We start from the raw sequence: 14637 nt of genomic DNA, 5'->3' as shown, positions 1-14637 counted from the left end.
ATAAAACAGCTTACCGCTCCTGACCTTTAACAGCATCTTGAGTTTTCAAAAGATTCTTTCCAATTTCTGCTAATTTTTGAACTGTAGAAAAGAAAAACTAAGTTAGGTAACGTTTGTTTTTATAATTTGTTTGTTTGTTTATTTTCTTTCAGGCCTTCTTTACAGCTAATTAGTAATAATCACATTAGTGTATAATGATATTAGGATCAATCTGAGTATAACATATGCATTGCACACAAGCAACAAATAAAGTGGTACCCTTCTACAAAAAATGTTTTATTTATATTGGCAGGTGAGTAGTTAGAGCAACAATTTAATGTGATGACAGCTTCCAAAAATAGGTTACTCACATTAGAGATGTAGAGAAATCCAGACTTTCTCTTGTAACATTTTGCGAACTGTTCTTGGTGGAACTTTACATAACTAAATAAACAAGAACAAGTTGGTATAGATATAACATTAAGTAATTGGGACACAGTGACCTATGACCTAGGCATACTGTTAACTGGAAGCATCTCTCTTCCTTTCCATAGGACTAATGTGTTCTAATGGTGTACGGCAGTGGTTTTCGACCTTTTTTTTTTTAATAATGGCACTCCTAAGTAATTTATTTTATTTTGTGACACTCCTACTCAATTTTATATATATAAATGTATATATATATTTGCCAGCACCATGGCAAACCAGTAGAGTGAAAAAGAACTCAACCAAATAAAATAACAATAACAGAAAAGCATAAAAATAACAAAAACAGAAAAGAAGAGGGTAGTTTTGAAGCAACATTCCTAAAATAATTTAGAAAATTAAGCCAATTAAAAGAAATTTAGTGGTGCCCCTTCATAGGCACCCGTTTCCAAATTATGTGAAATCTCACTAAGGTGGAAACATGGACTAACAACATTACGTGACCAAATAAATTGAAAATTAATGAAATGAAATAAAATAGACTGGCCATTATGTCCCACGGTAGTACAAACACAGTGTTAGCACATCATCACACTACCCCCATGTAAATATAATCCAATTAATCCAAAATTAAATAGATAGATAAAAAGTAATCCAAATATATATTAAAAATAAAAAATATATATATACAGTAGACTCGATTTTCCGGGATAGATGGTAAAATAAAAATCCCGGATAATCGATTTCCGGGTTAATATAAAAATGCGGTAAATCCCCGACATACGTTCCAGGACTTCTTACGTAAGTCAAGCTTTACGTAACTACGGAATGACTAATAAAATATTGCTCCTATATCTGTGATATGCCAAAATTACAAAAACTACAATATCTTCAGAAGAATGAAGAAAAATAGTTATATATTTTTCAATTAGTTAGTTATATTTTTTTTATATATTAGTTATATATATATAGAAAAATAGTTATATATTTTTAATTAGTTCAATTAAAAACTTTCTGGAGACAGCGGTGAGTTGTTGGAGTGGCACATACGAAAAGAAAACATTAAAGGAAGAAATTGTACAGTAAAAACTGATATGTATTTCGTAGCCTTGGTTATTATAGTTGACTTCATTGGCGACGATCCTTTCACCACTTCTCATATTCTGTCCTTCTCCTTTATTATTGTATTCACTGTTGACACTGACAATCTAAATTCCGCGTGATACTTGTTCATGTTTGACCATTTTCAAACATCCTTATTTTAATTATAAAAAAAAAAACCTAAATAAATTTTAAAAATCTTTTCTTCAATCCTATTTTTTAGCTTGTGACTCCATATCACGCTTGTGCGTGCCGTGATTGTCTTTATTGAAGGGTTGCAAGATAATAATCTCCCGATGACGACTTTATAACGCCCTGCTTGTCGCTTATTTACGACTTGCAAAACATCTGTTTATACCTATTCTAGTTATTGAGTTTTATGATTTTTTTTAGAGTTTTTAAAAAAAATTTTTAAATTTTTTTATTATTTGGAGTCTTGAAGTGTCCCGGTTAAACCGATCCCAGTAAATCGAGAGTCTGCTATATATTAAAATAAATAACAAAAAATAGTCAAAAAGCTAACATCAGTGGCAGCAGAAAAGCACAATCCACTACATGTTGCTTATAAGCTTGTTTGTTTGTTTGTTTGTTATTTGGTTTTTAGGAGCATTAGCAACTAAGGCCATATTGCTCCGGGATATGCGGTGGTCATTCCTTGACCTTTCCGCATACTCCGTATTTGGTGGTGACGGGCTTATAAGCTAAAATAGGATATTTGCAAGCAGCATGGCAAACCAGTAGAGTGAAAAAGAACTCAACCAAATAAAATAACAATAACAGAAAAATATATGGGGGGGGGGATTTAAGAAGAAGAGGGTAGTGTTGAAACAATGTTCCTAAAATAATTCAGAAAATTAAGCCAATTAAAAGAAATTTAGCGGTGCCCCCTTGATGGCACCCGTTTCCAAATTATGTGAAATCTCACTAAGGTGGAAACGTAGACTAACAACATTACATGACCAAATAAATTGAAAATAAATAATTAATAAAATAGACTGACCATTATGTCCCATCTTGACAGAGGACCACAAAGCCAATAATAGTCAGGGAATCACTGCATTTCGAACGCTACACAAATCCATGCAACGACGGAATGATACTAATGTCAGATCGCTGATGCAATAGATTTGCATAGCGGTGGTCCTTGTGCAGCGAAAAATAATAATACTGTTTTATTATAGATCTGCATAGCGGTGGTCTGATCTTAGTATCATTCCGTCGTTGCATAGATTTGTTTAGCATTTAAAATGCAGTGATTCCCTGACTATTATTGGACTCGTGGTCCTTTGTTGAGATGGGGCATAATGGTCAGTCCCGGTGAAACCGAGATCGAAATAATAATAAATCATTTAATTTATTATTATTTTCAATTTATTTGGTCATGTAATATTAGTCTACGTTTCCACCTTAGTGAGATTTCACATAATTTGAAAATGGGTGCCATCAAGGGGACTCCTGCTAAATTTATTTTAATTGGCTTAATTTTCAAAATTATTTTAGGAATGTTGCTTCAACACTACCCTCTTCTTCTTTATCCCCCCCTATATATTTTTCTGTTATTGTTATTTTTGTTATTTTATATGGTTGAGTTATTTTTCACTCTACTTGTTTGCCATGCTGCTGGCAAATATCCTATTTTAGCTTATTATAAGCAATATGTAGTGGATTGTGCTTTTCTGCTGCCACTGATTTGCTTTTCTGCTGCCATTGTTAGTTTTTCTACTATTTTTTCTTATTTATTTTAATATATATAGTTTTTATTATTTTTAATATATATTTTGATTAATTTTTATCTCTTTATTTAATTTTGGATTAATTGAATTATATATATATATAAATAATGTAATATAAAAGTTAGGCAAAGGTAATAAAAATAAATAAATAAATATAAAGCTATCATTAGAGGCAGCAAATGCAAATCCTCCACATGAAGCCTAATTATATCTGATAATTAAAATAAATCTGATATTTAAAATAAAATAAAAACATCAGCCAGTAGTACGGCAAAAAGGTAGAGCGAAACAACGTAAAATAATATAAAATAAATAAACAGGGAAGGGAAGGTAAGGGTAATAAGACAAAAAAGTAGTCGATAATCCCCTGTATAATTTAGTCATTAAACCCAATTAATAAAAACGATGTAATTTTAAAATAATGCCAATTATAAATAATTTAGCGGTTCCTCCCCAGAAGGTACCAGTTCCAAAAGACGTGAAATATCACCAAAAAGGGGGTTAAAGAAACTACAAAAAATTAAAATATCCAAATGATAGACTGACCATCATGCCCCATATCGACAGAGGACCACGAGGCCAATAATGGTCATGGAATCGCTGCATTTCAATCGTCATACAAATCATCGCAAAGGCGGAAATATCGAAGAACCAAACCATCCCCCCATTCTCCGATAGATCAACCAATGCAGAGGATTTGCATGGCGGTGGTCCTTATGCAGCGAGAAATAATCTATAAAACAAACAACACTCTAGATCAAAGCCACACCACTGACATAATGTAAGCTTAACCAGCTTATATAAGAGAAAGAAAAGAATAGATGGCGGCACAGGCGCTGCTTATTTAGCATACAACCCACTACTGCCACTAATTATATAATGTAATATAAAAGTTAGGCAAAGGTAATAAAAATAAATAAATAAATATAAAGCTATCATTTCATTTCAATACTTAACGTAATTAATAACGCAAATGATAGATTATTGCAAGAAGATATTAGCATGTTACAATATAAAACACTATATCCATACGGTCTAAATAATAAATTTAATCAAAAATATTTGACGAATAATTTTAAAAGATATTTGCGTTTATAATATGTTTCAAATTGCCAAACTCCGTAAATATAATCGCAATAGGAAATATAGTAAATCTAACACATATAATAGCAACCGAGAACATCTAGGAGACTTCATAAATTTATTCAAAATGTGGGACACGGATCCTATAAATATTAGTTGTACGGCAAGTTGATCAATAATAATTTTCCTATCGCTTACCTGAAATATCATTTCAAGAAAGCGATAAACATTATTAATTTCAAAAATTTGTTTTCTGAACCTATTGTTTTATTGTTGTAGTGTAATTTTCAATATAATCGTATATTTAGTGCCATGTATATATGTAAATAGGATACACTTTGCATTCTTGGTGTCTTACGGCGTAGAAAACTTGTACCCACCGGCTTGCAAATTACAGTGTATCATTTTTTTTTTTTTTAAATATATAGTTAAATTCATTTAAATTTACTTAAATTCACGCTGAGATAACATGCAAATTCAGCTCAGGGTCCTACTATAGGAACGGGTTTGCGATCCCGGGCATACCCGAGCCACAACTTATATCTTGTAATGTCTTTAAACTGTCCTACACTCTTTATTTTTATTTCTCCGAAATTATTAGGGCAATCCGAGGACGTAGGAGAAACTATTTCTTATCTATACCACTATTTTTCGTCTTTGTGGAGTTCAGGTTCTATTATTCCTACTCCTTTAGTTTTTCTTCTTACTATCTGCATGTTTCTCTATGCGTTAATTTAATTTAATTATTTATTTATTTTTACCGTATCCATCACATAGGGGGCACCACATATTATTTTGACGACTATTAGATTATGTCCTAGATACGGTCAATATGTAGTATGTATTATATATTTATTATATATTTAATCTTATTTAAATCATTAAATTACGTTCTCTGTCGGGTCAACGATGATTAATATATGCTTATATTTATATTTTACCTATATATATATATATATATTTCTTACCTTAGTTTCTAATATTTCTAAATTTTTATTATCATCTTTATATTCGATTTATTTTCGGCCTATACTGGTTTAGATTTAAATTACTTAGCATATATTGCTAAGTAATTCTGTGATATTGATCATCACAGAAACAGAGAACCTTGTCGTTTTTTGCCTTCATTCTGGGTGGTTGGCCCCAGTTGACGTCATCTAGATTGTCGGTAAAAAGCGATAATATTTTTTTTTTTTTGCGTTGTCTTAGGTCCCTGATGGTATTATTGTTGGATTTTTTATATTATCCGTAGTATTATTATTATTATATATATATATATATATATATATATATATATATATCAGTATTTATATATATTTATATCATGCATTACAACCATAATGTGTATAAAATTTAGAAGATAATAATAGAAAAAGTAAATCAATCAAATAATACCATTCAGGAATTTAAGAAAATGCAAAGGATTTTAAAAAAAAAAATGATATCGCTTTTTACCCACAATCCAGATGGCTTCAACTGGGGCCAACCACCCAGACTGAAGGCAAAAAATTACAAGAAGTTCTCTGTTTCTGTAATGATCAATATATGCTAAGTAATTTAAATCTAAACCAAATATAGTAATTAAAAATGGTTAAGAAATTTTAGAATCAAAAGTAAGAAAATATAAGTAAATTATAAATGTAAGCATATATTAATCATCGTTGACCCGACAGAGAACATAATTTAATGATTAAAATAAGATTAAATATATAATACATACTATTTTCTTCTTACTATCTGCATGTTTCTCTTTGCGTTAACTTAAATTTGATTGGTTAATTAATTAATTAATTATTTATTTTTATTTATTATTACCATATCCATCACATAGGGGGCACCACATATTATTTTATTATCGTTATTACATTATGTCCTGGATACTGTGTTGTTGTTGTTGTTGTTGTTTAGTTTTTAGGAGCATTAGCAACTAAGGCCATATTGCTCCGGGATATGCGGTGGTCATTTCCTGACCTTTCCGTATTTGTTGGTGACGGGCTCGAACCCCAGTCTAATCAAGAAGCATGTGCTACGCACACTGCTCCTTCCCACCTGGCTATGGAGGCGCCCCCTGGATACGGTAGATATGTAGTATGTATTATATATTTAATCTTATTTTAATCATTAAATTACGTTTTCTGTCGGGTCAACGATGATTAATATATGCTTACATTTATAATTTATTTATTATTTTCTTACTTTGGATTCTAAAATTTCTTAACCATTTTTAATTACTATATTTGGTTTAGATTTAAATTACTTAGCATATATTGATCATTACAGAAACAGAGAACTTCTTTGTCATTTTTTGCCTTCAGTCTGGGTGGTTGGCCCCAGTTTAAGTCATCTGGATTGTGGGTAAAAAGTGATAACATTTTTTTTTTTTTTTTTTAAATCCTTTGCATTTTTTTGAATTCCTGAATGGCATTATTTGATTGATTTATCTTTTTTATAATATATATAAATAACTACTTATATTTGAATAATGTTTGAAATAATTGAAAACTGAATCTTACATAAAAAAAAAGGGGTAAAGCATACATCAGAGGCAGCAAAAAGCATTTTCCTCTACATGACACTTGAGATATAAACTTAAGTGAGAATAATGATTAAAAATTAAAAAAATAAATAAAAATGCCAGCAGCATGGCAAGACAGAAGAGCGAAAATTGTGAAATTATATGTAACGATCAAACCAACAGGGAGGAAGAGAATAAAATTATTGCAGCAGAAACTCTCGAAGATAATTTAGAAAGTCTAAATACAAAGATAATAAAATATAATCAATTAAATTTTGAATAGCCAATTAAATGAAATTTAACGACGTCCCCTCTGACGGGCACCAGGTCCAAATTTATGTGAAATAATACGAGCAGAGATGTGAATAACTACATGTTCGGTCTGTATGAACAACTAATGGTCAGTCTGTTTTTGTTTTATTTTATTTTATTGTAGTTGTTCACATTTCTGCTCGTGATATTTCACATAAATTTGGATCTGGTGCCCGTCAGAGGGGGCGCCGTTAAATTTAATTTAATTGGTTATTCAAAATTTAATTGATTATATTTCATTATCTTTGTATTTAGACTTTCTAAATTATCTTCCAGAGTTTCTGCTGCAATAATTTTATTCTCTTCCCTCCCTGTTGGTTTGATCCTTACGTATAATTTCACAATTTTCGCTCTTCTGTCTTGCCATGCTGCTGGCATTTTTATTTGTTTTTTATTTTTTAATCATTATATATAGGCAGTCCTCGCTTTACGAGTTTTTTTTTTTTTTTCAACTATCAACAATATGAACATTAATGAATAAGCAATGCAAAAAATGAATGTTAAGCATTCATAAATACTGCATTCCAACGTGCGCAGCTATACAATACAGTGTACCCCGCTTTACGATATTAATCAGTTCCAGAGATACCATCGTATCATTAAAATATTGTAATGTGAACTCAATAACACATTGTTTTTTTTGGTAATTCGTTTCAAGATCTCAGAAGTTGAAATTTTCACTGTATAACTAAGCTATTTATCTCTCTAAAATGTCAGTTTTAAGGTCACGAGCGTGACCTTAAGGCTGTATAAAAGATCATGAGTGTGGTTTGTAAATTGTATTAGTTAAACAAATCAAATCATTAAAATGCACTACACTTTCATCGTTATCATGTGTTCCATTATAAGAACCAATTTTGAACGGCTCTGTGATATTTTTCTAAAACACATTTCTCGAGTACACTACCATGAAACAATAAAAACAATTTGCACTTTCCGATTTATTGGGCTTTCTGTTACTGCAAGAAATTATAAATGGGTAGTAAACTCGATGTTATTGCATTTGTGAAAATACCGATATCTGTAATTGTGTGGGTTTTTATGTTATTATGGTGAAATGTGTTTGCCCTTTACTGAAATCTTCAATCGTATAAAAAACATAAATAAATTTTCAGAATCTTCTCTTTGTTCCTTTTTTTTAAGCTTTGTAAACTTGTTACTCCGCGCAAATATTGTTAGTTGCAATTTGTGTGTTTTGTTAAAAAATGTTTATGCATCTATTGAAATTTATAAAGAAAATAGAAGATTATCTTGGAAACAAGAGCCTCTTGAAGCATTTCTGAAGAAGTCGACTCCTTATGCAACAAACCAAAGAGTGCTGAGCAAATGAGTGATCAAAGAGTGCATTTGATCTATGATGATGATGAAGAATTAACATACTTTAACATTTGTAAGTCAAAAATAATTTCTTTATTATTATAATTTGCTTGATTTTACAGGCTCGGTTTTAATTTCTTTGGCTAAATCAATCATTTAAACATAAACTAATTAGCTAACTAATTTCATTGTTGATAACATAACCCCTATTTTTAACGTTATGTCTATGGGAAATAAATTTCCACTTTAAGAGCACGGATTAACTTGTAAAGGGACGAATTAACTTGTAAAGTCAAGAACTACCTGTATATATATATAATTTTATTCTTGAGGTTTATGCATGGGTATTGCACTTCCATCATTTCTGCTACCCAGGTAGCATGAATGCATCGTTTATTTGTATCTCATATTGTGATTTGTGATCACCTTCACAACAGATTTACCAAGGTATTGCACTGCTTTGAATAAGTAAATATTCACCGGTGGAGAAGAATTACTTACTGAAAGCAGTGCAACCTTGGCAACTTGCTGTGATGGAAAGGCAGCACCCATATGGGAAGCAGTAACCCCACAGTAAAGTATCAACTCTGTGATACTATACTGACAGTGGTAGAGAATGAAAAGGACCTGGGGGTAATTGTGCAGACAGATATGAAGTTTTCTGAGCAGCGCAGATGGTTTGCAAGAGTAGCTCATGGTGTCTTGTCAATGATATACAGGAATTTTTCTAGCAGGGATAAGGAGGTGATTATCCCCTTGTATAAGGCAATGGTCAGGCCACACCTTGAGTACTGTATTCAGGTCTGGAGGCCTCATTTAAGAAGGATGTAGAGCTGTTGGAACGAGAAGGGCAACAAGATTAGTGAATGGAATATCATCATTCTTCTCTGTCTTGGTGATTCCCTTCTACTTCTCTCTCTCAGAGTAACTCGGAATTTTTTTTTTTTTTTTTTTGGCTGGTGCAGCATAAGCTTCAGGTTTCCTTGCACTGTATGGCTATTAATAATATATTAATTTTTTTTTTTTTTTTTTTATGAAAACCTCAAACACAAAAGGTATCAAAACCTATAGTACTTAGTACCGTGCATGGGTTGAAGGAGAAGTATGGGGAGAGGGGGATGCCGGAAACTTTGCTCTAGAGACTAAACATGGGTTTCACCACTTCAAGCCTCCAATAAGCAAAGTGGTGGTTTAATATGGCTATTAATAATAATAACAAAACAAAGGAAGGCTTTGTTTTGCAAATTACAGTGTCTAGAGACTAGGCACCTGCGAGGTGATCTGATTGAGGTGTATAAAGCCGTGAATGGTTTGAGCATGATCAATGCTGATGGGATTCTTCCTCTTGCTCAGAATAATCGCCTGAGAGGGCATAAATTCAAATTGAGGAAAGACGGTTGTAGGATAGATGTGTGGAAGTTTGCCTTTAGCCAGCGGTGGTTGATTGCTGGAACAAACTTCCATCTGTCGTTATAGAAGTTGATAGCTTAAATAGCTTTAAGGCAGAACTTGACAAACATTTGGAGCAAGTAGATGGGTGAAATAAGAGATTTTTTTTTTTTTTTTTTTTTTTTTGGCTGATGCTATATAAGCTTGTTTTTTTCGTGTGCCTTTGCTAATGATAATGCCATGCATAAACCAACCCTTTCATACGTTTAGACATTAAGTAAAGGGGCATTTTAAAATTTTATTCTTTATATAGAGGTATTAAATAAACATCAATTATATATCACCACGAAATTAAAATGATACCATACACCTTTTTATAATGAAATAAATATATAAATAAAAAAAAAAAAAGTTTAAGTAACTTAAACCCAAATTACATGGCACCCCTGGAATGTTGTTGCGGCACTCTAAGGTGTCATGGCATCCCGGTTGAAAACAACTGGTGTAGGGTCTGCTTCCAATCATGCATGGTTGAAATTCAACAAGATTATAAGATCACATGTGTTCACAGCTGTAGGAAGATATTCTGCTGTTGTGCATACATAGATGAATGGACAATGACAGAAAAACCTCTCCAGCTGGTCAATTCTGGATTGTAGGTGACTTCAACTCCGGCTACTCTCATTTTGAATACTGGAGTTCACGCCAAAAGGAGGTTGATTTTGTTTTTTTTTTTTTTTTTTTTATGTGAAAACATCTTTGGTGGCACCTACTTAATTTTTGAACTGAAGTAAAACTGATTGATAACGAAAATGAGACATACACTTACATCAGTCCCTCTAATGTTGAACTGGCTTATCCCTTATATCAGTCACTAACATTGATTTGGTAGAGTAAGTAGCGGGCCTGAGAATAAAACGTTACATCATTCATAACTTTGGATCTAAAATGAAATGTACAGCTATTGTTTAAGAAACCAACAATGCGAAGCTGCATTCTTAAACAATGCAGTTATTTTTGATTGTGACATCATATTATTCTACAAATGGATTTCAATAAGTTTATTAGCTATCATATTTCTAATTTGCCTATTGAACATATATTGCAACCTCAAATTGATGAAATTTTGAAAAAAAATAAATGTTTTAAAATGTTAAATGTCTTCGAATTCTTTTCATTCCTAAAACCATTTAACCTCTTCCAAGCCAAGGATGTTTTCACATAAAATAAAACATCTTTTGTGATTTTTTTTCTAGATTGAGGGTTCGGTGATAAGTTGGAGAAGGAAGGAGATACAATTCCTGAATCCTTGAGGTTGTCAAAGACATTCTCTCAGATATGCTAGACAAGCTGTATTGCTACCTGGGAGTCTAAAATGCTGATGGAACTGATATTCGGGTGACACTCAAGTCAAGTGGACCCAATTTCGGCAAAGTCCGGACAGTCTGTGACAGCCAAATCCTCTGCGTGCACCTTCACAATGGTGGGTCTTTTGGTAATCCTGGGTATAACCTCCATGCAGAAGTACATGGTGGGTGACTACTCAGGTGTGAACCACGTAAGGAGGGGTCGAGGTGTAGCACCCACACCACATAGAGGAATGCCGCCCCTCTATGTTACCGGCCAGTACTAGGTGGTAGATGACTCTCATCAACCGGTGCAATTACACCACTTTGCTCATTGGAGGCTTGAAGTGGTGGAACCCATGTTTAGTCTCTAGAGCTAAGTTCCGATCAACCCTTCCCCATCTCTTCCATCATGCAGTATGATTGATGACTTTTGAGGTTATGATGAACATCGTGGCGAGATCCAATATTCCTTACATTTCGAGGGTACAGCTCTAAAACGGTGTTCGCAGGCAGGCCGCTAGTTAGTACACCGGACCGAACCTATTGGTAACTCTCAGGGAGGCTTCCGGATCAGCTAGTGTATAATCTTGCTACCTCTACTCTGCCAGATAGTGACTGGAGGGAGTCCGAGTAGTGTGTATGCGGGGAGCATTGTCGAGGCCACATTATGTCAAGGATCTGGGTATATTCTTACCATGAGTACGCCATATCCAAAAATTTCATTACTTCATACAGCATTTCCCACCCACTTATTCTTACTATTGAATACACCATGAATTGTCAAACTAATAGAGCAAGCTTATCTGCGAAAAGATCTAAACCTCCGAAACACTTCCTAATTCATTTCACAAATTTAAGGGCATAAAAGGTGATATAGTTGTACACGTTGGCACTAATGATATTAAGAGTAGGAGACCGGCGGAATTACTTAACAAGTACAGGTCACTGTTGAAAAAAAGCCGTGAATTAGGGTTGAATTTGAAAGTGTCTGCAATTCTGCCCAGACACGATAGGAGGGAGTATATGATGAGGGCCCTGTCGATCAATTCGGCCCTGGAAGGATTGTGCAAGGCTCAAGGGGTAGAATTTTTTTCAGCCTGGTCTGTACTTGTTAACAGGAGAGACTGCTTCTACAGGGATGGGATACACTTAAATAGAAAGGGTGCAAGAATGTTTCTGATGCTATCGAGGCAGTGTTAGGTGGGTCGGAAAACTGCTCGACTGGGGGGGATACAAGGACTAATAGATTAACAGTAGCCACTGGCAGAGGTGAATGTGATTCTTGCACTGTTTCTATTGGAATGAGCCGCAGCTTGGAAAATAAGATGCATGATAGTTCAGAGACTGCTGGGAATCATTGGGGTACAAATAAACACATAGGTTGTGTTAGGGTAGCTAAGAAAAAGAACAGGTGCATGTATACTTGCATGTACAACAATGCTAGGAGTTTAGTAAATAAATTTGATGAATTTGGGGTTAGCATTAGCATTAGTAGAGGCGTTTGATGCAAGAAAGCAAGCTTATGCAGCATCAGCCAAAAAAAAAAAAAAAAAAAAGTAAAATAAATAAATAAAAAATAACCACTTCCACTTCATCCCTCTGTTCGTTTGAAATACCTGTCCAGCTGAGCCTTAAACTTATTTAGGCTATCAATGGAATTGATAGCCTAAATAAGTTTAAGGAATGGAAGTCTGTTCCACCTACCAACCACCCGCTGGCTAAAGGCAAATTTCCGCACATCTACCCTACATCTGTCTTTCCTCAATTTGAATTTATGCCCTCTCAGGTGTAGCAAGAGGAAGAATCCCATCAGCATTGAGCATGCTCAAACCATTCAAGCCTTTGTACACCTCTATCAGATCACCTCACTGGTGCCTAGTCTCCAGACACTGTAATTCGCAAAACTTAAGCCTTTCTTCGTAAGAGCACCCCATTGTTCCATTCACTAATCTTGTTGCCCTTCTCTGTACTCGTTCCAGCAGCTCTACATCCTTCTTGAAATGAGGCCTCCAGACCTGTATACAGTACTCTAGGTTTGGCCTGACCATTGCCTTATACAAGGGAATAATCACCTCCTTATCCCTGCTAGAAAAATTCCTATATATCATTGACAATACACCATGAGCTACTCTTGCAGCCCGTCTGCACTGCTCAGAGAACTTCATATCTGCCTGCACAACCACCCCCAGGTCCCTTTCATTCTCTACCACTGTCAGTGTAGTACCACAGATTTGATACGTTGCTCTGGGGTTGCTGTTTCCCATATGTAGTACTTTACATTTGTCAATGTTAAACTTCATTTGCCACCTCTCAGCCCATCTGCTCAACCTTTCCAGATCCTGTTGCAGCAGCATAGTGTCAGTAGTGTTCTTGACAACCCTGCCAACCTTCGTATCGTCTACAAACTTGGACATTAAGCTTGATATACCATCATCAATATCATTTATAAATACAGAAAACAATAAAGGACCCAATACTGAACCCTGAGGGACTCCACTAATAACATTAGTCCACGATGAGCAGTGTCCATTGATTACCACTCTCTGTCTTCTCCCCCTCAACCACCCCTTTATCCATAGCAGCAATTTGCTTCCAATGCCACACTGCTCCAATTTGTGCAGCAGTCTTCCATGTGCAACAGTATCAAAAGCCTTTGTAAGATCCAAGTATATAATATCAAAGTTATTCCCTGCATCCAGTTCTTTTGTGACTGCATCATAGTATCCAATCAAATTGGTCAGGCAAGACTTCCCCTTAACAAAACCATGCTGTGTCCGAGCTATAACTGAAGTCTTGTCTAGATGATCCTGCAGTGCTTCTTTAACCAGTGCCTCCATTAATTTTCCGGGAACAGAAGTTAAACTCACAGGTCTATAATTACTTGTGTCAGTCTTTGATCCTCCCTTGTGAATTGGGGTCACATTTGCACAATATTAAGAGTAGGAGACCGGCAGAATTACTTAACAAGTACAGGTCACTGTTGAACAAAAGCCGAGAATTAGGGTTGAATTTGAAAGTGTCTGCAATTCTGCCCAGACACGATAGGAGGGAGTATATGATGAGAGCCTTGTCGATCAATTCGGCCCTGGAAAGATTGTGCAAGGCTCAAGGGGTAAAATTTTTTTCAGCCTGGACTGTACTTGTTAACAGGAGAGATTGCTTCTACAGGGATGGGATACACTTAAATAGAAAGGGTGCAAGAATATTTGCCCTGTCCATCGATGTTGACTGGCTTCACTTCCTTGGATTTTATGTGTTTCTTAACTAATAGCATAACCCTTCCTCCCTTCCTATCCTGTCTATCCTTTCTGTAGACATTGTACTCCCCAAATTCCAGTTCTGCATTCCTTATTGGTGGAACAGACTTCCATCCCTTGTAGTGGAGGTTGATAGCCTAAATAAGTTTAAGGCTCAGCTGGACAGGTATTTTGAA

At 34.4% G+C, this 14637-nt stretch overlaps 1 protein-coding gene across 1 annotated transcript in view; it reads right to left on the bottom strand.

Moving 5' to 3' along the window:
* Positions 1-14637, bottom strand: part of LOC150081128 (adenosine 5'-monophosphoramidase HINT3-like) — a 156116-nt gene that overhangs the window by 74338 nt on the left and 67141 nt on the right. Inside the window, exon 3 of the mRNA XM_090381095.1 lies at positions 15-81. Coding sequence (XP_090237221.1) covers positions 15-81 — 67 coding nt within the window. The remainder of the gene's footprint in view (positions 1-14; positions 82-14637) is intronic.

The sequence above is a fragment of the Mastigoproctus giganteus genome, chromosome 9 (genome assembly GCF_048544385.1).
Source record: "Mastigoproctus giganteus isolate SK-2022 chromosome 9, ASM4854438v1, whole genome shotgun sequence".
NCBI classification, from domain to species: domain Eukaryota; kingdom Metazoa; phylum Arthropoda; class Arachnida; order Uropygi; family Thelyphonidae; genus Mastigoproctus; species Mastigoproctus giganteus.
Note: the sequence above shows the minus strand (reverse complement) of the source record. Positions and strands in the feature narration are given on the sequence as shown.